This window comes from Peromyscus maniculatus, chromosome 11 (assembly GCF_049852395.1).
Source record: "Peromyscus maniculatus bairdii isolate BWxNUB_F1_BW_parent chromosome 11, HU_Pman_BW_mat_3.1, whole genome shotgun sequence".
NCBI classification, from domain to species: Eukaryota; Metazoa; Chordata; class Mammalia; order Rodentia; family Cricetidae; genus Peromyscus; species Peromyscus maniculatus.
Genome location: NC_134862.1, coordinates 84,339,422 through 84,361,937, shown reverse-complemented (window position 1 = coordinate 84,361,937; position 22,516 = coordinate 84,339,422). Strand labels below are relative to the sequence as shown.

Here is a 22,516-nt window from a genome sequence, read left to right as displayed (position 1 = left end):
TTTAAAACCTGAAACATAATTTTATAAACTAGAGATGAGAGTTGGCCTCCCTTGGGGCCCCACATCCTGGTACTACTATCTAAGAAGGTAAGGAAGAAAAGAAGGGCAGGCTTAATAATTTTGCTTCTTTTGCTTACACTTGGCCCTTGCCTTATTAATAGATTGATTGTCTTCATTCGAGAGTGGGTCAATACTGTTCAGCTAATGGTTCTTAGGTCCCAATACCATCCCCTTGAACCTATGAACAGGCAGGACCCATGATTGGGTCCTGTCATTGGTACTTATGAAGGGGGGAATGTGAAAGGGCCCCAAAATAGCTTGACCACACAGCAGCCATGACAGGCTTAGGGGCCTAGACACAGCTTCTGTGACAGGCTTACTGGTAGGTAACATCCAGATTCAGGAAAAGTCTCAAGCTGACCCCACCCAGGGATCCACCCAGGGATGAGGAAGTACCTAACATTCCAACCATTAGGTGGCCAGATGTCCTTGAGTCTAGCACACACCTATTTTTGTTTTACAGATACTCCAGGACAATTGTCAGCCAATCAGGGTCCTGAACCCTGGAAATCCCCTCACCTCAGCTTCTGCTATGATAAAAATCCCACCCTGCCTGGGCTCAGGGCTCTCTGCTTTCACCACTGCATTGGACAGACAGAGGGATCGAGCCCGGAGTATGAATAAAGACTCTTTGCTTTTACAAAAAGAAAAAAGAAAGAAAGAACAGAAAAGAAGGGCTGGTGTTGTTTGCCATCTGCTATTTGTTCTAGAGTGTATTGTAACATGACAGGGTGGCACTTGAGGACTTGAGGACTTGGGGCTGCCTGGGAATTGCTGTATTTTCCTTCACTTCAGGGAGTGTTGATAGACAAGAGTTTACACAGCTTTCGGAGACTGACACACCACAGTGTCAGTCCAGACCCACTATCTTGTGGTTGGGGTGATTTGCTGGTTGTTGATTTTTTTGTGTCTCCTTTAATTTTGGACTCCTGAGATCCCTGTAAGATCAAATGAGGCATGCATATAAAGTATTAAATGCTGCTTCCTACTGGCCAATGTCAGTCCCTGTATATCTACATGTTTAGGGCCTGGGTAGGTGATGATAATTTTTTTCTTCATGTCTTAAATTAAGCCTTTATAATTTAAAATGTTTTGTGACTCTTTCTAGTCTTAGGGGAAAACCACAAATTAACTTTTCCTTGTCAGTTGACTGTGTACTAAAGCAATTACTTGGGGGTTAAAAAAAATTGAAACCATCTAATTATATTTAGTTATAATAATGTAGAATGCATATTGTTTTGTGTGTATGTATGCACACTTTCTTGTGCAAAGATCAGAGATTGACAACAGGCATCCTCTATTGCTCTGCACCATACCTCTTAAGAAAGGGTGTCTTGGACCATGGTAAATGAAGACCACATGAGAAAAGGAAGAAACAAAGAGCTAAAGAGGCCCACAGAAATCCACAAAGATACCCCCACAAAAGACTGCTGGCAATGGTCGAGAGACAGCCGGGACTGACCTACTCTGGTGATGGGATGGCCAAACACCCTAATAGTTGAGTCATAAACCCCATCCAAGGACTGAGGAATCTGGATGCAGACATCTACGGCTAGGCCCCTGGTGGAGCGCTGGGAGTCTAATTAGTGAGAAAGAGGAGGGTTTATTTGAGTTGTTGAAACCAAGGTTGGATAAAGCACAGGGACAAATAACCAAATGAATGGAAACACATGAACTATGAACCAAAGGCTGAGGGGCCCCCAACTGGATCAGGCCCTCTGAATAGGTGAGACAGTCGATTGGCTTGATCTGTTTGGGAGGCATCTAGGCAGTGGTACCAGGTCCTGGACTCGTTGCATGAGTTGGCTGTTTGAAACCTGGAACTTAGGCAGGGACGCTTGGCTCAATCTGGGAGGAGGGGACTGGACCTGCCTGGACTGAGTCGATCAGGTCGATCCCAGTCCTGGGGGGAGACCTTGATCTGGAGGAAGTGGGCTGGGGGGAAGGGGAGGGGGGCAGGAAGGGAGAGAACAAGGGAATCTGTGGCTATTATGTAGAACTGAATAGTATTGTAAAATAAAAAATAAAATAAAATATGAAAAAAAAAAAAAAAGAAAGAAAGAGTGTCTTGGCCTGGAGAGATGGCTCAGCTATTAAAGGCTAGATTCACAACCAAAAAATACAAGAAAGGGTGTCTCACTGGACCTGCATTTGTGTTAGACTGACAAGCCAGTGGGCCTCAAGGGTCTCCCTGGCTCTGTTTTCCAGGGCTGGTGGGACAGGCATGTGCTGCCCCACCAGGCTTTTATGTGGATGCGGGACATCTGTACTCTAACTTACCCATGTCCTTGGCCATACAGTATGCATATATTAAAGTTCTGAGTGTCACTTTGAAGTCTCTTCAATGAATATATTGTGTAAATTTAAAGTTTTTAGATTTTTATAGGGTTATAAAATATTTCTTGAGGGAGGGGAAATGATGTAATTATATTTTAACTAGCCCTTCCTCCCCAAAAAGGTAGAGATCTCTTAATATTTCAGGAATATTCTGCTAAGATTATTCAGGTATTAAACATTTATCACTTACTGTTCAATATTGTATAAGTTTTATATTAGAATATTTCACTTTAAATTATTTATTGAGTAGTTGCTAAATTTTTTTTATTAATTTAAGTTGATGCACTTGATAGAATCCCAGCTTCTCCAGAAACAGGAGCCTTGGGTCCCTGCTCTTACTCTGCGTTACTGTTTACCTTCAGGATGTGGGCTCCTGAGTCACAGAAGCCTTGCACGCATGCATTCATGCTCATGTTTCTAGAGAGGCTCCGTAGCTTTCCTCAGGTTCTGAAATGCTTGCACTGCCCTAGCAGATGAAGAAGTGACTTAGCATCTGTCCTCTGCAGGTGCCCTTAGTTTACAGGTGGGAAAGGCTGGCTTGTAGAGGCCACACAGCTGCTGTCTCAGGCGCAGTGACCGTTATGCTAAATTTTAGCTTTGCTTAAGTAAACTTAAAAATCTCAAAGTGTTTTATACTTTTCAAAAGTTTCCAGTAAAATAAGTTTTAAGTGAGGTCTGAATTGCTCAAATCTCGACTAGTAATAGGCACACTTTTTTTTTATTTCAAAGACTTTCTATGTTTGCAGTATGTTAATTATATAAGCTTTCTTTAATACCTGAATTTGTAAATATGGATATCAATTTTTTAAAGAAAAGTGAAAGTAAGGAATAGAGTAACCTGATGGACTGTTTTTTTTTTTTTAATACTTTTTTTTTTCTTTTTACAGCTGATCAGGATTTTGTTTGCTTTGATCCTGGATTTCTTTCCAAGCTAAAATAATGTCTTATCCCTGTCTTTAGGCAAGTCAAAATTCCTTCCGTATAGAATATGACACCTTTGGTGAACTGAAGGTCCCAACTGATAAGTATTATGGCGCCCAGACCGTGAGATCTACGATGAACTTTAAAATCGGAGGTGCGACAGAGCGTATGCCAGTAAGTGGCTTTGTGGGGAGGGTGGCTTAGAACCATGGTACGTTATAAATACTTTATAAAATTAAAGTTACGAGAAAACTAGCTTTCTAAGTAGTAAGTTCTCACTCATTAAGATGCCAGGAACCTATTAAAGTTTTAGAACGCTATTACTTTCAGCCAAGGCTTTGATTACTTTGGATTTTTAGCTGCTATAATTAAATAATTTGCTAATGGGCTGCACTAGTCAGGGTTCTCTAAAGGAACAGAAGTGTGTGTGTGTGTGTGTGTGTGTGTGTGTGTGTGTGTGTGTGTGTGTGTGTGTGATTTATTAGACTGGCTTACAGGCTGTGATATGAGTAGGCAACGATAGCTGACTCCCGATGTAAAGGCAAAGGATCTGGTAGTTGTTCCATTCACAACACTGGATGTCTCGGCAGTTGCAATCTGCTGCTGGGTCCCAGGGAATTCCTCGAGAGCTGCTAGACCTCGGTCTGTGTTGGAATCCTGAAGAAGTAGGTTCTAATAACCAATGAAGGATCACCTCAGCATCAGGATAGATGAACTTGCCAGTAAGAGCAAGAGCAAACAGGCAAAAAGCAGAAACTTTCTTCTTCCATGTCTTTTCACATGGTCTGCCACTAAAAGGTATAGTGCAGATTTAGTGTAGGTCTTCTGACCTCAAATGATCCACCAAGAAAATCCTCCACAGTATACCCACCTGCTTAGGTTTTAGGTGATTCCAGATGTGATGAAGTTGACAACCAAAATGGGCAATTTAAAGGTTTGGTGGTTTGGTTTTTTTTTGTCAGGATTTCACAGTTGGCAAACATTTTTATTTCAGTACTCAAATTCCCTTCTTCTTAATCTTCCCACTCATCTATTTCTCTCCCCTTTCCTTTACCTCTTCACTGTGTAGCCCAGGCTGGCCACGATTTCCCCTCCTGGCCTTCCATGTGCTATAATTCCAGGTGCGCACCAGCCATGCCCATCTCTTCTATGGTTGTTTTGAAGTCAGGTATAGAATGATTGTGCAGCATCTGTTAGGAGAGATGGTTGAATACACTTACTTTAATGCATACCATGTAAAATAGACGCATACTTTACAGTATATATCCATGAAGCACAGTTATTATCGACATTGTCCTTATAGGAACATTTCTGTGTGCATGTGTGTGTTTTGGTTATAAATATGTATACATATAGACAAGCCTTGAGATTTTGTTGGTTCATTATTCACTTAGGTAATTTCTTCTGTTTTATAAAATTGAGGGTGATAGTATTGGTACTGTTTCTGCATTTGCATAAAATAACAAATTGTCATGCTTATCCAAAATTGCAAATTTAAGATATTTTTCTGATTAATTTTAGATCCCAGTCATTAAAGCTTTTGGCATCTTGAAGCGAGCTGCTGCTGAAGTAAACCAGGATTATGGTCTTGATCCAAAGATTGCTAGCGCAATAATGAAGGCGGCAGATGAGGTAGGAGGTGATAAGCGTGCTTACATAATGGCATCAAAGTCCTGAGGTCCACTGTGTGACAGGAAGCTCTGCCTGCAGGAAGGGGCACTCTGAAGTCTCAGGTTAATGAATTTCAGGGTAGGGTGGCAGTATTATTCAGTGAGGATTTAATACAGTGCTCAAATCATCTTTCAATGACACTTCTAGGTAATTTTGCATCTTATTAAATCTCTTTGGTGATTTATATAGTTTTTTTAAAAAAGGGGGGAGGGGGCTGGAGAGATGGCTCAGTAGTTAAGAGCACTGACTGCTCTTCCAGAAGACCCAGGTTCAGTTCCCAGCACCCACATGGCAGCTCACAGCTGTCTAACTCTAGTTTCAGGGGACATAGGCAAAACACCAGTGCACATAAAATATAAATAAATAAATGGAAAAAATAAACAGATGGTTTGAAGTTTAGGTTTTTATCTCATATATAAATGATTCCTTTTAAACTAGTTGATTATTTGGTTGTACCTGTCAAGAATATAATCTCCTTAAGCATTGTCTTAAGAAGTGGGCAGAGGTGAGTTGACACATTGTTTACAGTGTCGCCTTACAGTGTTTGTGATGACGGAAAGGAAGGGCTTTCATCACTACAGCTGTGTGTGTAAGGTAGCTACCCTGGTTATGGTATCAGCAATAGAAATTAGTGCTTAAAGATGGGCATAGAACAGAGTCTGAACATCTTAGGGTCTTGATTTTGATGAGAAGAAGAAAGTGGACAGAAAATGTGTTTCCCTATGCCCCCCCTGCCCCCCCCATATTGGGTAGTAGAATCCACAGATGCTTAAGTTCCTTTTGTAAAATATGTGATAAAGCCTGCACATTCCTGTCATATGTCTTGTTTCTCACTTACTTGTAATAACGAGACTGTAAATGCTGTGTAAGAGTACAACTGCAGCTTTTAAAAAGTTCCCAGAGAATGTCTTCATCCTGTGATTGGTTGGATGCATGAAGGTGGAGTCCACAGTTGCTGAGGGCGTCATGAGCACGCAGTGCAGGGGAGAGGGAGGCAGGTGCTGGCAGGCACGTGGAGCAGTACTGGATCTCTGATGGAGTTACACTTCCCTTTGTTCTCAGAGTTCTCGGGGCAGGTGACTGGTGACGTTCATAGACCTGGAAAAGGAGCCAGTTATTCAGGTTAATGGAGCTGAAATACATTCTGGTCTTCTGAGGCGTTTTGTAGTGAAGTTAAATAGTCATTACTTTAGGAAGCCTACAGTTTAAAAGCTGTCACATAAATTGAGAATTTAAAAGTCTCGCTGGGTCAGTGAGGTAGCTTAGTGGGTAAAGATTCCTGCTACACAAGCCCAAAGACCTGTTGATTCCCAGACTCCACGTAAAGGAAAGAAAACAAGAGAATGGCTTTCCTTCAGTTTCTGTTTGAAGCCATGAGTTGTCATCATTCAGAATATGTAAAGTGTGGTTTGTCAAAGTAACTGTAACTAGAAAAAGTGACGCCACAGATATCAGGATTGTGTTACAGCTGCCCTTAAACTGTCTTGAAATCATTAGCAAGCCGTTCGGCATATAAACAACTGACATCTTTAAAAAGCAGAACTTTACTCCATCATGGTCATTTTAATAGCTAAACAAATACCCAGTATTCCTTGTTTTAAAAAGACTTATTGTTAATGTTTTCTTTCCTGCAGGTAGCTGAAGGTAAACTAAACGATCACTTTCCTCTGGTGGTGTGGCAGACTGGATCGGGAACCCAGACAAACATGAATGTAAATGAAGTCATTAGCAATAGAGCAATTGAGATGTTAGGAGGTGAACTTGGCAGCAAGAAGCCTGTGCACCCCAACGATCATGTTAATAAGAGCCAGGTGGGTGCATGCTCTGCTCTGTCGGGACAGACTGAGATGCGTATGGGAGATGTGCTTGGAGACAAGTAGGTGATTGTCTGATGACGAGAGTTTGTCCAGCTTGTGTTCTTTCTAGAGAAGACTTTTATTTCTTCCAGAAATCATGGCTGGTTTCAAACTTCACAAAACAATCACTGTTAGGACATCTTGGTTTAGTGTATAAATACATTTCCATTGTTTCATTTATTTAGAACATTCTTTATTTCAAAATCGATTTGTAAAGATAGTTTGCTCGCTTGCTACCTTCCTGTAATGCTGATGTCTCTTATAACTGGCTTCAGTTACTGGAACTAAGAAGTTGCTCTGGGCACAGTACTCTTAAACAGATTTCTTTTAGGATTTCCCCAGTTTTCCACTGAGTGTTTTTCACTGAGTTTAGGGTTCCCAGAAGGAGGGCAGGTTGTGGATACATGGCCTGTAACAGTAGCAGTGCCTTCACTTGGTGTGCAGACAGAGCTGGGAGCTGCTAGAGGGACTGGCTGTCCCAGACGCGAGAGAGAGACCCTTACTGCGACCTGTCGAGTACTCGATGGCAGCCTGACTTGCCGTGGTGATGTTATGCTTCATCACTGGTTGTAAGGTGACGCTGCTAGGTGTCATGACTGTTACATTGTGTTTGTTTCCATGTGTATTCGTCACTCTTTGCCCCCATTTCTGGCAGGACACTGGAGTACCAGTTAGAGGAGAGGTAGAGGAAATTTGTGGCTATGTGTTAGATTCCCCGCAGAAGTTGCCGGAGATGCCTTGAGACTGGAAATAAGAAGCTGTTGTCAGTGGGTCTTACCCAGTGACCGCTCTGTGGTTGGTTGTCGTTTTGTTTTGTCGTGTGTTTTAGTTGTCTGCAGTGCTGGGGATGGAACCCCAGGCCTCAGCGTGCCAGGCATCTGTTCTACTGCTGAGCCCACTGCCATGGTGTCTGAGCGATTTTCAGTTTTTCTTCTGTTCACATTTATTAATGGGAATTTTTCTGTGAAGCACTTTTGTTCTCCTGTTTTTTATTTCTTAGTCATGTTTAGCACTAAATTCACAATGGCTTGCTATTCCTTTGGTCATAACCCTATATTTTATTATTTATATTATTAAGTTTGCCTGAGTTTGGGGGCCCTGTTCAGCTGGCTTTTGGGTCCTTTAGGCATGCTACTCTTTTTTTCTCTGAACCCACACCCTTACATGTTGCCATGGTAAGATATCTAAGCCCACTGAGATAACCAAACCCATTATCATGTATTTTCCTTGCTCCAGCCCGTGGAAATGTTTTTTTTTTTTTTTAAGAAGCAAGGGCCTGGGTGCTAGGTCTAATGTATTCTTAAGTATCAAAAACAATGTGGTGGTACATTTCTTTAATCCCAGCACTGGCGAAGCAGAGGCAGGAAGATCTCTGCGTTCAAGTCTAGCGTGGTCTATAGAGCGAGTCCTAGGGCTACTCAGAGAAACTTGAAAAACCAAAAAAGCTAGGCATTGGTGGTACACACTTTTAATTTCAGCACTTGGGAGGCAGAGGCAGGTAGTTCTCTGTGAGCCTGGTCTACAGAGTGAGTTCCAGGACAGCCGGGACTGTTACACAGAGAAACCCTGTCTCAAATCTGCCCTCCGCCCTCAGCAAAAGCAAAGCTTTTATATAATTCATTTTATAAAGTGCTATTCAAACTCAGTATTGCCTCTAAGTATGGCTTTATTAAATGTGGTTTATAGTCTGAATTCTGCTTCAGAATGGTGTAACAGGATGAGGAAGCAGCTGCCACAGCACTGATGCACATTGCTGGATTTCTGGTTAGATGTAGGGGGAGGTGGATAAGTGGCCATTGTACTGTTCACTGAACTGTATAAGTGCTTTGATGGTTGCCATAAAAAACCAATTGAAATATCTGAATAGTGAATAAGTATTTTTAAATTACATCATACCTTACAAGTACGAGGACAGCTGTGTACCTAGTGTGCGCACCTGGTTGTCAGTTTCACAAGTTCTAAATATTTTGCAGGTCACATTATCTCCTTGACAGCTTGGCTTATTTTGGCTTTCTGCCTCACAGGATTTTTCTCAGGTTTACTAAGTAAATGTTTTATGAAAGAATGGCTGCATTCTAGGACACATTACTCCCTTCACACGTGCTTTTAACCCCCGTGTCTACTGTCTTTTCTTAGGGAGCACTTGTAATGTATAGTGGATTTAGATGCCTAGTTATAATAAGTATGTCAAGTGCACTTGTATGTGAGAGTCCTGAGTATGTTCCAGATGGCTTTTCACTTCACCAACCGCCCTATTATTTGCCCCATGGACACTATTAAGTACTGTGTATGCTGGGCTGTGAAGTCCTCTTTCCGAGTTAACACCTTCCGTTTCTTTTAAAAATTCCCCACAGAGCTCAAATGACACCTTTCCCACAGCAATGCACATCGCCGCTGCGGTGGAAGTTCACGAGGTCTTGTTACCAGGACTACAGAAGCTGCACGATGCGCTCAGTGCCAAGTCCAAAGAGTTTATGCAGGTCATCAAAATTGGGAGAACGCACACGCAGGACGCTGTTCCACTTACCCTTGGGCAGGTACAGGAGTTTGACTCATTTTGTTCAGTTTGGGGATTGATACCAGTTGTCAATGTTTTCCCTCAAAATTGCCTTTAAAGTAGAGGCCAAGTTTATAACAACCAAGGTCAGTATTGATTTTCTGAATTAACCGTATCTGATTTCTGAATTAGTAGTGCCCACATGAGATGGGAGTGTGCTGGCGGTGAGCTGGACTCAGTTGGACCACTGGGTTCAAGTTTTGCTTTGACCAGTTATATGACTGCAGGGAAGTTATTTAGCTCTCCGTGCCTCCGTGTTCTGGGTTGTAAAGTGAAGAGAATGCATGGCTGTGAGGCTGTAGCGAATTGGTTGACAAAGAGTGTCTAGAGCCATCTCTGGTACACATCTTCTCACTCCAATGTCATGATGCTTCATCTGTCTCACTCTAAATTAAGAAGTTATTTAACTACAACGGAGTTTTAAAAAGTAATTAAGTGAGGCTGATCTTCCCTTTTACAATTATTTTGACTACATTGGAAGAGATATTACTCTTCAGGATAGCAGAGAATATTTTTCTGTCTCTGTATCAGCAGCTGAAGGGAGAGCTAGTAATGTGCATTGCAAAGAAACAAAAGGAAATTCATGAAACACTTTTGTCTCAACTCACACTCCAGTTTGGGAGGCACAGTGTATATAGTTTAGGTGTCAACATCCATTGCCAACATCAACTGATGGTTATCAAGTAAGAGTCTCATGAAAACTGGGTGAGGGTGGGGACTTGATTGCTGCCCACTTGGACGGATTCTCAGTTGTTCTGTGGCAAATAATAAATAAAGCTTCATTATCTAGCAAAATTTTTACAGAAGGAATGAGGAACACTTCAAAGGCTTAGCTAAAAACGAATGAAGAGATGAAATTGGACCCACTGGATTAAATTGCTTCTTTGGGCATTTTATTCATATCCTTAGCCCTTACTTCTGTGTGTAATTTCTAAGGAGGAACAATATCTGCATTTTAGTCTGTTTCCCCTGGGTTCTGATTTTTACTTTCCTTTTGATATGTTGCATGTTGAAAGCCACTATGTTAAAAATCCATTTGAGCCATGACTTTGTCTCCTATATGACATCATCACACTTTTATCATGACAGCAATTCTATTTTCCTTTTCTTTACTTTATGAGAAACATGTATATTTGCTTTGATTAGAATTGTCTTTTGAGTTTTTGCAGTTTTCAATATCCATTTTCTAAGTGCATACTGCTGATGTATGTGTCATGTGGGGTTGTGGGAGAGATGGGGAGATGGGAAGAGAATGAGAAAAGGTTGCAGTTTCATGAATTAGGTCTACCTTTGAGAATGTTTTCTTTAGAATATAATGAAACCCTGTCTTAATTAGGGTTTCTATTGCTGTGAAGAGACTCCATGACCATGGTAGCTCTGATAAAGGAAAACATTTCATTGGGTGGTTTACAGTTTCAGAAGTTCAGTCCATTATCATTATGGTGGGACATGATGGCCTGTAGGCAGACACAGTGCTGGAGCAGGAGCTGAGAGTGGGGGAGGAACTACATCTTGATCCGCAGGCAGCAACAAGTAGTCTAAGACACTGGGCATGGCTTGAACATATGTGAGATCTCAGAGCCTGCCTCCATAGTGACACACTTCCCCCAACAAGGCCACACCCACTCTAAAGCCACACCTCCTAATAGTGCCACCCCCTATGCGCTTTGGGGGCCAATTATATTCAAACTACTACAAACCCTAATCGTAATATAAAGTATTCAGTTTTCCAGTATTTTTAGGTAAAAGAAAAGGTTTAGTTTATGTGTATATCTTGGTTTACCCAGATAAGACCCATTATAAAATACAAAGGGCATGATGTTTTTGTCTCTGCATAATTATTAATAATGGTTCACAGTGATCAAAACATGATAGATAGATTGGGGTTGCTTTAAAGTGTTGTAGTGTGGGAAGCAGTGTGACGGAATAACACTGTAATACATACTACGCTGTAGCAGAGTTACAGAGTTACACTGTACAGTGACGCTATGAGCCTGTCCCACTGCGACCCCTCAGGCTGTTGAATGAGTTGCTTCTCTCTCAGGTCCCTGTAAAGGAGCCCCTTGGGTTCCCTCTCAGGTCTTTCAGGTGAAATTGTATAGAAAACATTTTCAGTTTCTTTTTTCTTTGGAGAATATTCAGTATTGGGCGGGGGGATCAGTCCATTGGGTGGATAGTAGGTAGAGCAGTAGTTTAATGTAGTGCAACTGTTCTTAACGGTTTGTTTCATAGCTCTTTTCTTGGACTGTTAAAACATTGTTATGGACAGACTCAGCTGCATGTTTTTATTTGCATTGTCCTGCCTTGTAGATTTGTATCCCTTCCTCCTTTCTCTTACTTCATTGTGTGAATGAATTAACATTGAGTAGCATGTAATTTAATAATCTGAAGTGCATTCTAAAAGCTCCTGTTTGACGCCATTAGAGGAAGTGGTATGCTGTTAGGTTTGTTCTTACTGTGATCGTCTTTCTCAGGAATTCAGTGGTTACGTCCAGCAAGTCCAGTATGCAATGGCAAGAATAAAAGCTGCCATGCCGAGAATCTACGAGCTCGCTGCTGGAGGCACTGCTGTCGGGACGGGGTTAAACACCAGGGTCGGCTTCGCAGAGAAGGTGGCTGCAAAGGTGGCCGCCCTGACAGGTGGGGGCCGCACGCGTCACCGCTCGTTGTCTTATGCCAGCTTACGCACTGGCTAGATGCTTCTAGGCTGCATTCTCCTGAAATGCGGGAGCAACGTGCTCCTGTTAAACGTGTCCGTTTCCGAAGTCGATCAAGCGCATTTTACTTTCTAGAGTCTTCCGTATAGGAGTTCAAGGGCATGCAGTTACGTTTCCATGCTGGCTTTGTGTGCAGTCTGGTACTTGTCGGTCCTTCCCCTTCAAAGCCGTTTTAAGAACAGTTTTCAAAAGCCAAAACAGTTACTATTGGGAAACTTACCAGATGATAACTGCCATAAGCTTAGTGTTTTTTATGTCACACTGTGGTATTTCTTTGCCTTAATATCTTTAAATGCTGTCTTCTCACCAGAAAAGTGCTATAATCTGAATAATAATTACTGTTATTAGAACCAACTTGTCATGTCCAGAAAACTGATTAAGATGCAGTTGTTACCAGAAGGTTAGGGTAGTGGTAACTATATAATACATACCACAGGCCAGTAGGTGAGTTTTTAAAATATTCATTTCTTATTTATTTATTTATTTATTTATTTATTTATTTATTTATTTATTTATTTATTTATTATTGAGACAGGGTTTCTCTGTGTAACAGTCTTGGCTGTCCTGGAACTCACTTTGTAGCCCAGGCTGCCCTCGAACTCACAGAGATCCACCTGTCTCTGCTTCCTGAGTGTTGGATTAAAGGCATGTAAAATTTTTAAAATTTCATAAATGTATATAATATATCTTGACCATATTTAGCCCCCATCTCTCAGACCCCCCCAAAATATGTCTGCCTCCCAACTTTCAGGTCCCATCCCCCCTCGCTCTCTCTGAGTGTATCCCCAAGTTCAGTTTGTGCTGCCCTAGTAGCCACCCCCAAAGAACAGTGACTCTCCTTCCTCCAGCAGCCAAGTGCTGCAATAGCTCCTCACATGGGGTGCGGTGCTCCGTGCAGGGATTTCTAACTGACTTGATCTTGTGAGACACCCACAGCTGATGTGTGTTCATGTTCTTGTCCGTGTCCAGAGGACAGCAGTTCACAGCGCTCCTCCCCATCTTCCAGCTCTTCATTCTTCCTGCCTTTTCTTCTGAGATGTTTTGAACCTTGGGGTAGAGGTGATATAGATGTGCTTTCCATGGCTGAGCACATAGTTGCTTATCCTCCAGCTGAGTTTGTTTTTGTTTTTTTGTTTTTTTTTTTTAAATCATGTTCTAATACAAAGGAACTGTGTTAGGATTTAGAGGACACAGACTTTATAATCTTTGCTTGTGGGATGGATGGACTGAGACCATAGCTTATCTGTGTTCCCTATTCTCTCTAGTAGAACAGACTGGGGTAGACAAAGAGATTTTTAAAAATTATGTAAGATCCGAGTGTGGACAAACACTGGAGTAAATGTCACAGTTCTCATCGTTACTTGAAAGAAGTCTGGCCTCCTTACATGTGCTTGTTAGGGCCATGTTAAGCCCTGTGGGATATCTTAAAGGAGTGTTGACACAGATTGACTCTTAAGCATTCTCCTCAAGTGAAAATTTACATTTATTTATTTATTATTGAGTTCTAGATGTCCGTAGCCCTGGGACTTAAACTCAGCCAGCACTTTGCACGTGCTAGGCGAGCATTGTCACTGAATTGTACTCCCAGCCCTCTGTTCCAATTCGCCTTGTGTATGCTGGACTTTGTTTAACTTCTTCAGGTTGGCAGGTGTGTTTACTTTTCCCTGTTCACCCTCAGAACTCTTTCCTTCCTTCAGGCTTGCCTTTTGTCACTGCCCCCAATAAGTTTGAAGCCCTGGCTGCCCACGATGCTCTGGTGGAGCTTAGTGGGGCCATGAACACGACCGCCTGCAGCCTGATGAAGATAGCCAATGATATCCGCTTCCTGGGTTCCGGGCCTCGGTCAGGTCTAGGAGAGCTGATCTTGCCTGAGAATGAACCAGGGAGCAGCATCATGCCAGGTGAGCCCATAGCTGATGAATTCTAGAGCTGGAATTTACTAGATCCTAGGGACTCTCAATCACAGAACATGCCTTTTCACTGACTGCCATCCTGAAGTGATGGGGACATGTGAGGAGCACTTGTTCCACAGTATCCATGTGGATCATTGCAGAACTTTTAGGAATATCACTTACCAAGCCAAGAAAATGACTTGAGTTAGGGGCATGTTGAGGTTCTCATACTGGAGCCTGCGTGATAGTTGAATCCTCATTCTGAAGCCAAGAGAACAACAGAGTTAAACAGGCTGGGTTGAGCTCCTTACCAAAGTCCTCATATCATCTTTGCCTCAGGTTCTGGCCTGTTAAATAGAAATGACAGACACTGGGATCTGGGAGGCAAATGTAGTTGGGCAAAGAGACATTTAAGGGAGTGACTAATGAGTTGACTTTATTTGGAGAAATGTCTTGATACTGGGCTCTAACCATTCAGCATTTTACTGGTGACCTGGTAGAGACCAGGAACACTTGTTAATCATTTAGTGGATAGAAAAGTTGAGGTGACAGTATGTTGTATAACAGAGTCAAGATTCACAGACTCTCTGGAGGCCAGTTGAGTTGTACTGAAACTGACAAAGTAACTTTTAATAGTTTACTGTAAAGAAAATGCTTTCCTTAGACCTTTAACTCTATATGTGTACATAGACCAAAAGATCTCGATTTGTAATACTTTGTGTTGAAAAAATGACATACAGGTTTAGTTGATTGCTAATTCAAAATAATTGTTAAAAAGAGAAATGGTGCCAGCTGTGGTAATGCATGTGGTTAATCCTGGCACTTAGGAGGCCGAGGCAGGAAGATTATGAGTTCAAGGCCAACCTGGGCTACAAACAATATTTTAGGTCTCACTGGGCAACTAAAGCAAAAACCTGTTTCCCGAATAAAAACAAAGGGAAGAATGTCATAGACAAAGGAACAGTCCTCCAGTGCATTCCCTTACACTGGATAGAGGAGTCTGCTGTGTGTGTGTGGCTTGGATTTGGGCTTATTAAAGAGGCACTGTGGAGCTAGAGCCCTGGGGACCTGGGTGGCATATAGAGTTCCAGCCTAGCATCTCGCCCAGCGCAGCATGGCAGCACGCCCTTCTCTGTGTGGACCCCTTATTTATTGGAGTTGCCAGCACTTTTCTTGGCTGCCACTGTCTTGGAGGGTGGGGTCTTTGTCTTTTTAATTGTGTATTCTATGCCTTGTTGCCTAAATGCCTACATAGGAACAAAAGCTTTAAAGATGGAAAACCATGTGTTTCCATCAGTTTTCATTGAGTTTTTCATTCTCTGTGGCTATGTGTCCCTCTTTCTCTGATACTCTTGTGTGTCTGTGATATTGGGGGGTTGAACCTAGGGCCTCCCTTATGTTAGGCAAGTATTCTATCTTTAAGGTGTAGCCCTAGAATTCTTGTTATGTTTTGAGTCAAGATCTTATTAAGAGATCTTGCCTAGTCTGGCCTTGACTCAGGTAGTCCTTGAACTTGGAATCTTCCTGCCTCAGCCTCCTGAGTGACTAGAAGCCTGTGCATCAGCTTTCTTTTATTTTATGTCTTTATTTAATAATGTTACATTTATTTCTTTGATATAAAAACAAAAACAGTCTTAAGTGATATGGGAAACCATGAGCATATTTGATGAGATTCTGCACTGTTTTCTCAAAGGAAAGGTGAACCCTACTCAATGTGAAGCAATGACTATGGTTGCAGCCCAAGTCATGGGGAATCATGTTGCTGTTACTGTTGGAGGCAGCAATGGACATTTTGAGTTGAACGTTTTTAAACCAATGATGGTAAGCTTTCATTTTGATTTTTAGCAGTTTTTGATTGAAGACTAATTGCCAGTGCTCTTGTCTTTCCTGAAAATTTCTGGAGCTTCCACATTAGGTGGTAGTATGTGGTGTATGTAGCAACTGCAAATCAATGCACTAAAGTGTTACTGGAATAACTTGGGATATTGGGATTCAGTCTTACTCAGCTCAAGTGATTTGATTGTTTGCGCTTTTAAGTAGAAGTCTGGAAGTAAGACAGTGCTGTAGGATGTCTTTCTGTGCACTGAATATGTGTTGCTTTGATTGGTTGATAAATAAAGCTGCATTGGCCTATGGCAGGGCAGGATGGAGCCAGGCAGGAAAATCTAAGAGAGAGAGTGAGAGGAGAAGGAGCGGGGAGACGCCAAACTGTTGTCCAAGGAACAGCATGTAATGGAACACAGGTAAAGCCACAGAACACGTGGCGATACATTGATTAATAGTTATGGGTTAATTTAAGATGAGTGAGCTAGCTAGCAAGAAGCCTGCCATAGGCCATACAGTTGGTAATTAATATAAGCCTCTGAATGATTATTTTATAAGCGGCTGTGGGACCATGAGGCTGGGTAGGACTGGAGAAACTTCTGGGTGGGGGGTGTTCCTTTGTCCCCTCCCACTGTGAATGGCAGTAGCTAGAAATCAGTTCATGTCTGCTTAGCTTAAAAAGTATGCCTTCTTTACAGCCCTGTCTCCTGCTCAGCCTGCTGCTTTGTGCCTTCCTCAGGTTTGGATGGGAAAGACAGCCATTGTCACTTTGCTTTAGGCTTGATCATTGTGGTCCAGCCTCAGCCCTTTCACATTGCTTGCATGGTTCTCTGTCATCAGTGACCTTCTAGTGGACATCCCCCATTCTCTTAGGATGACATGTTGACCGTCTCTCCATTTCTTCTAGACTTTCTGTCTCCAACAAGGCTTTCTTTAATTTCCTTTTGCCTTGTCCATGTACCTCAGAAACTGTCCTCCAAACTTCTCCTTTTTCCTTCAATACTCCAAAATGCAACAGGATGGTGTCATCCTGTGTGCAGATTCCTGAGCTTCAGATGGCTGAGCTGTGTCACCATTAAGTCCTTCATTTGTATTTGTACAGTGCTGAATCTGAAATACATTAGAGGTTTATTTCTTACTAGTTTGTGGCATAAAGCCTTAATTGATAAGAATATGCAGATGACTTACTAGTATATAGTAATATATAGTATATATTATATAATTATAAGTAATATAATATCATTTAAGTTTCACTTTGGATCACACAGTTTTAGGTGTTCACAGTAAAACAATAAACATAATGAGGTTTTTGGTTTTTGCCTTCATGGCATGTATATTCTGTTGGGACTGGTAAATGAAAGACAGGCCAAAGTGAACTTCAAATCGATATACTTTTGCATCAAGGTCATCTTCCCAACAGTTAATACCAGCCACCTGACATGTGCAGATGTATAACAATTGTTTATTGCTAGATTTTTATTAATTTACTATGTCTTAAAAATAATGCCATCTTATTCCTTTATAAAAATGTAAGAAGGAAAAAAAAATGAGTCATTCCATCGCATAGAGTAAAACTGCTACATCACCCTGAGAGATGGGAGAACATTATGGGCAGGGATAGACCTAATTGAGAAGAAGAAGAAAAAAGTTAGGCTTTAATTAGAAAATCAAGATGATATTTAACTTACAATTAAGTCATTAGGATCAAATGAAGCTGTAATGTCTAGCTTCTGTTAGAGTCCATTGGTGGAAGTATAGCTTCCAGATCTTCCTGAGGTGTTAGACAGGTATATATGAGAAGTGTTGCTCAAAAGAAGTAACAGTTAAGTACCAGTTGGCTGTATATGATCTGAAGCATCGTGTGATGTTACTTTAAAACAATCCTGCAATGTTTGTTCCATTAAGCATAAAACCAGAGAATCCAACATTTAGCAACTGTCTCAGGCCTCTACACCTCTGCACCTCTTTCCCCTGCAGGGATGAATCTTCATCCATCTTAGGCTCTCTACTTCGACTGTGTCTAGAAGGACTCCTGCTGGATTGTGGATACAACACACTTCACCTGTTTTGCATGTTCACCGTGGCCTCTCTTGTGTTGGTTATCAGTCATTGGTTATATTATTTTGTTAGTTATCCCTTGTGGGCCTCTTGTGTTAGTTATCCACCATGGCCTATCTTGTGTTAGTTATCTGTTGTGGGCTATCTTGCATTAATTATTCTCCATGGACTGTCTTGTTATCCACCATGAGCTATCCTGTGTTAGTCACTCACTGAGGCCTACCTTGTGTTAGTTATCCATCATGGGTTGTCTTGTGTTAATTACTCACACTTATGTCTTTTCTATCATTTTTAGATTTGTAACTTTGTGTTCTCAGTGCCTTTTTCACTTGTCTTCTTGGGTATATACTGTAGAATTTGTAGGAGTGATGTATGGTTATCGAATATCCATCATGGAACATCAAATAACACATGTCATTGGACAAAAGCGAAACAAAAGAAACTGAGGCTGAGAAATGATTCTCTTTCCTTCGTCTTCTCTGTTTCTCTGACAGATTAAGAATGTATTACACTCAGCCAGGCTGCTGGGGGATGCTTCAGTGTCTTTCACAGAAAACTGTGTGGTGGGGATCCAGGCCAACACAGAGAGGATCAACAAGCTAATGAATGAGTCGTTAATGTTGGTGACAGCTCTTAATCCTCATATAGGTGAGTTTGGAGGATAATGCCATTTTGAAAACAGCATTTAAAAGTAAAAAACAAAAACAAACAAAAAAAACCACCAAAAGACCTTAAATTAAAAACAAAGATTGTGTGTGTGTGTGTGTTTATATGTGCGCATGTGTGCCATAGTGTACATGTGTGTGTCGGGTGTTTCCTTTCAATTGTGTCGGTCCTGGGGCTGGAACTATGGTTAGCAGTCTTGGTAGCAAGGGCCTTTTTCTGCTGAACCATTTTGCTGGTCCCAAAAGTTTCAAGTGACTTGTTTTTTGGACAGGGTTTCAGGTATAAGGCTTAGGATGGCTTTAAACTCTCCTTAAAAAAAATTAAAAACAAAAACAAAAAAACCTTTTACATTTCTGTGTGTGTGTATGTGTGTGTGTCTGTGTGTGTCTGTGTGTCTGTGTGTGTACATGAGTATCTTTGTCTATCTGTGTGTGTCTGTGTGTCCATCTGTCTCATGGGATGCACGCAGACGTCAGAGAAGAGTTGCAGGGGTCAGCTCTCTCCCTCCACCATGTGCGTCTGTGGGACTGAGCTCGGACCCCCATCTTGGCAGAGCACCGTTACACATGAAGCTCTCCCACTAGCCCTTGTCTCATGTTGATGGACTCAGATGCTGGGTGCTGCATTCAGTTGGGGAAGGTTGTCTCTACGACCCGCTGTTGGTAATGTCACTAGGTGGCACTGCCGGATTACCAACAGCAAATGGATCTGCTTATTGTTTCCCTCTTCTAGATACTATGTAATACTTGGATATTGTTTTATCCAATTCAGATATGCAACATTACTAATTAAAAGAGAATGGCAAAATATTTGATGCTTATAGGGAAAGGGGAGAAAACTGAATACTTTTTCTGAAATTATCCCTTGAGTTCCTCGTTTTTTCCAGATTGTAACTGTTCTTATATAGACTTAGGTCGCAGGCCGGCCGCCATTGCCCAGCCCATAGGCATTTGCTCTGGTTTCCACAGGTTGAGGCAGTCACTGCGTTATGTTCCTTCTGCCGAACAGATAGATGGCTTTCGTCTGTTTTTGAATGAGTGGTGCAGTTATGTGGTATGACGTAGGTCCCACTTTAGAATGTTCTATAATCCTGACCTTTTGGGGCAGATTTTATTTGTGCTTTCCTCATTTTATAAAGTTGGTAAAATGGTTTGACTCATTTAAAATTATTATATACCAATATTCACCTGGAAAGGTGCAAAGTGATCCCTAAGGCTCTTGCAACAGATACTCTGACACTTTTAGGTAAGAGGTCTTGTCTGAGCAGAATGTCTGGGAAGCTTTCCTGGACTCTGAGGACAGATCCACCTGTGAGGACGGGCAGCATCTCTGACAGGTGTGCCTCATGAGCTCACCAAGTACCACCTCACCGGCTGGCTGAGTGAGTCCTGGTCAGGGCTCTCAAGGGTCTTGCGATGCGAGAAGCTGATGGCTAACAGTGCTTTGTGCTGGTGAGCAGGGATGCTCATGTTTTAGGCCTCGTTCACATAACGAGCACAGAAACAGGTTGATCCAAGCGTTGAATGTGCACGTTCTTTCTGGTTACTCCACAACTTTGTCAGCTCAATGAGCACTCCTAGATTCATCTGAGAATGAAGTCAGGCAGGCCCAGTTCAGTCGGGGCTGCATCGCTTTACCCCTGGTTATTCCATTGCCTCACATGCTCCCCTGCTATGGTCATAGTTCTGACTTTGAAGTTTTATTTCTGTCTTCCCTCACTGACTTCATTGTCCTTGCTTTGCCTTCTGTCTTTTTAAAACTGCCAGTTTTTAAGGTCAAAACAACCTTGAGAACTTCCCAGTGCCACCTTTATTTCAAAAGCAGATGACTGAAGTAAACCAGTGCCCTTGATCTTTTGTTTTGTTTTCAGGCAGGGGCTGAGACTCACTGTCATCTCCTGGATGCCAGGATTACAGTGCATTGGGTTGCCTGGGTTCCTTTGTCCAAATACATATTTCTGCTAAAACTTTCCCCTTTTCATCCTGTAACATCTAAACAGACGCCAGGGAATGGCACCCTCTCAATCTGGCTGCTCCTGCCTCAACAAGGACTTCCTAGCTCTCCCTCCAGGGGCAGTCCTGACAGCTGTCTGTTACAAGGCTGTCTGTTCTGCAGGCCTGTGACATTTAAATGTTCATGCTTCCTTAGAAAGATAATGGCCAGGCATGGTGGCACACGCTTTTAATCTTAGCACTTAGGAGACAGAAGCAGGCAATCTCTATGAGTTTGAGGCCAGCCTAATCTGCAGAGTGACTTCCAGGACAGGCAGGGCTACATAGAGAAACCCTGTGGTGTGTGTGTGTGTGTATGTGCGTGCGTGCGTGCGTGCTGTGTGCGTGCGTGCATGCGTGCGTGCATGTGCAAAGACACACACAATGTACCCAAATGTGGATTTTTATACCATGGTACTTTATTTTCAATTTTTTATGTTCTCTTTCAATTGTTGGTCCACTTCAACATAGGAACAAATCTTGAATAAAAATGAGGTATGCTTCAGTCTGTTTCCTAAGAACATCAAGGTTGTATTCTATAGAAGACATGACAGTTATTGGCATGGTCATTCTTACATAGTTTAAAATAGAATACATCATTAAGAGGCCTGTAACATCAGTATCAGTAAACAATGATGGCTGCCTTTTGTTTTAGAAAAATGTCACTACTAATGTTTATGCTGTGTGTCTTTTCTTCAGGGTATGACAAAGCAGCAAAGATCGCCAAGACCGCCCACAAGAAAGGGTCAACCTTAAAGGAAACGGCCATTGAACTTGGCTATCTCACGGCAGAGCAGTTTGATGAGTGGGTGAAACCCAAGGACATGCTGGGTCCAAAATGACTTAAATAAATTTATATTAAAATAAACTTGTATGAAATTTAAAAAACAAGACTGTGTTTTTAATTGTGTGTGTGTGTGTGTGTGTGTGTGTGTGTGAGAGAGAGAGAGAGAGAGAGAGAGAGAGAGAGAGAGAGAGAGAGAGAGAGAGGAAATAGGATCAATTAAAACCATGTACATGCTATAATACATTTGTAAAGACTGGTATGCTTGGGCTAAGAATCCCTTAATATTTGTTGTTGGGAAAGTAATTATACCACCAACTCCTCTGTGGCAGTTTAAAGTTATTGCTTATATAGAAGAAACAAGTAATTAAAACTAATCTAAAAATGTTAAGGAAGATGAATTTATTTTTCCAATGGTACTGGAGGTGGGACCCAGGTCCTTACTCATGCTGGGCACTCTCCCATTGAGTTCTATCCCTAGGCTTCCTTTTTGAGACCAGGCCTCATGGCGTTGCCCAGTTTCCTTGAACAGCCTGTGTAGTCCTGGCAGGTGTTGACCTTGCAAGTCTCCTTTCTTGGCCTCCTGGGCTAGGACTACAGGCCAGACCACAGCTTGCTGAATTCTAATTTGTTAAGGCCGAATGGACTTGACGCTTTTTTTTTTTTTTAAATTTTTATGTGTCTGGGTATTTTCCCTGCATGTATGTCTGTGTATCATGTGCATGCTTAGTGCCCAGAGGCCAGAAGAGGGCATTTGATTTCCTGGGACTGGAGTTACAGATGGTTGTGAACCACTGTGTAGTGCTGGGAAGTGAACCCAGGTCCTCTGGAAGAACAGCCAGTGCTTTTTACACTGGTATGTTTCCAGCCCTTGGCACTTTTATTATAAAGAGTTTCAAACTTTTTCTTATATAACTGCATAAATTGTAAGGATGTACTTCTTAGTCCATATGAGTGATGTTGGGGGGGGGGGGGGACGGAGACAGACATTCACCCTGGCGTCTCAAGCATGTTAGGCAGGCTTTACCACTGAGATACTTTCTTACCTCTTGTTCTGTCTTTGCCAGCAATAGTTAAATATTGATGCTATAATACTTCTACAGCTTGCTTTAGGATAGGGTGTGGTTTCTCTTAGTTCCTTCTTCTAAGGAATGTTTTGAAATTAATAAAAATCAATTGGGT

The 22,516-nt window shown here is 41.9% G+C and overlaps 1 protein-coding gene across 1 annotated transcript in view; it reads left to right on the top strand.

Annotated features, from left to right (window-relative positions):
- Positions 1-21,441, top strand: part of Fh (fumarate hydratase) — a 24,959-nt gene extending 3,518 nt beyond the window's left edge. The window contains exons 2-10 of the mRNA XM_042258653.2: positions 3,358-3,492; positions 4,840-4,950; positions 6,624-6,800; positions 9,200-9,382; positions 11,877-12,042; positions 13,817-14,020; positions 15,705-15,832; positions 18,388-18,541; positions 21,250-21,441. Coding sequence (XP_042114587.1) covers positions 3,358-3,492; positions 4,840-4,950; positions 6,624-6,800; positions 9,200-9,382; positions 11,877-12,042; positions 13,817-14,020; positions 15,705-15,832; positions 18,388-18,541; positions 21,250-21,392 — 1,401 coding nt within the window. The 3' untranslated portion in view covers positions 21,393-21,441. The remainder of the gene's footprint in view (positions 1-3,357; positions 3,493-4,839; positions 4,951-6,623; positions 6,801-9,199; positions 9,383-11,876; positions 12,043-13,816; positions 14,021-15,704; positions 15,833-18,387; positions 18,542-21,249) is intronic.
- Positions 21,442-22,516: the final 1,075 nt, after the last annotated feature.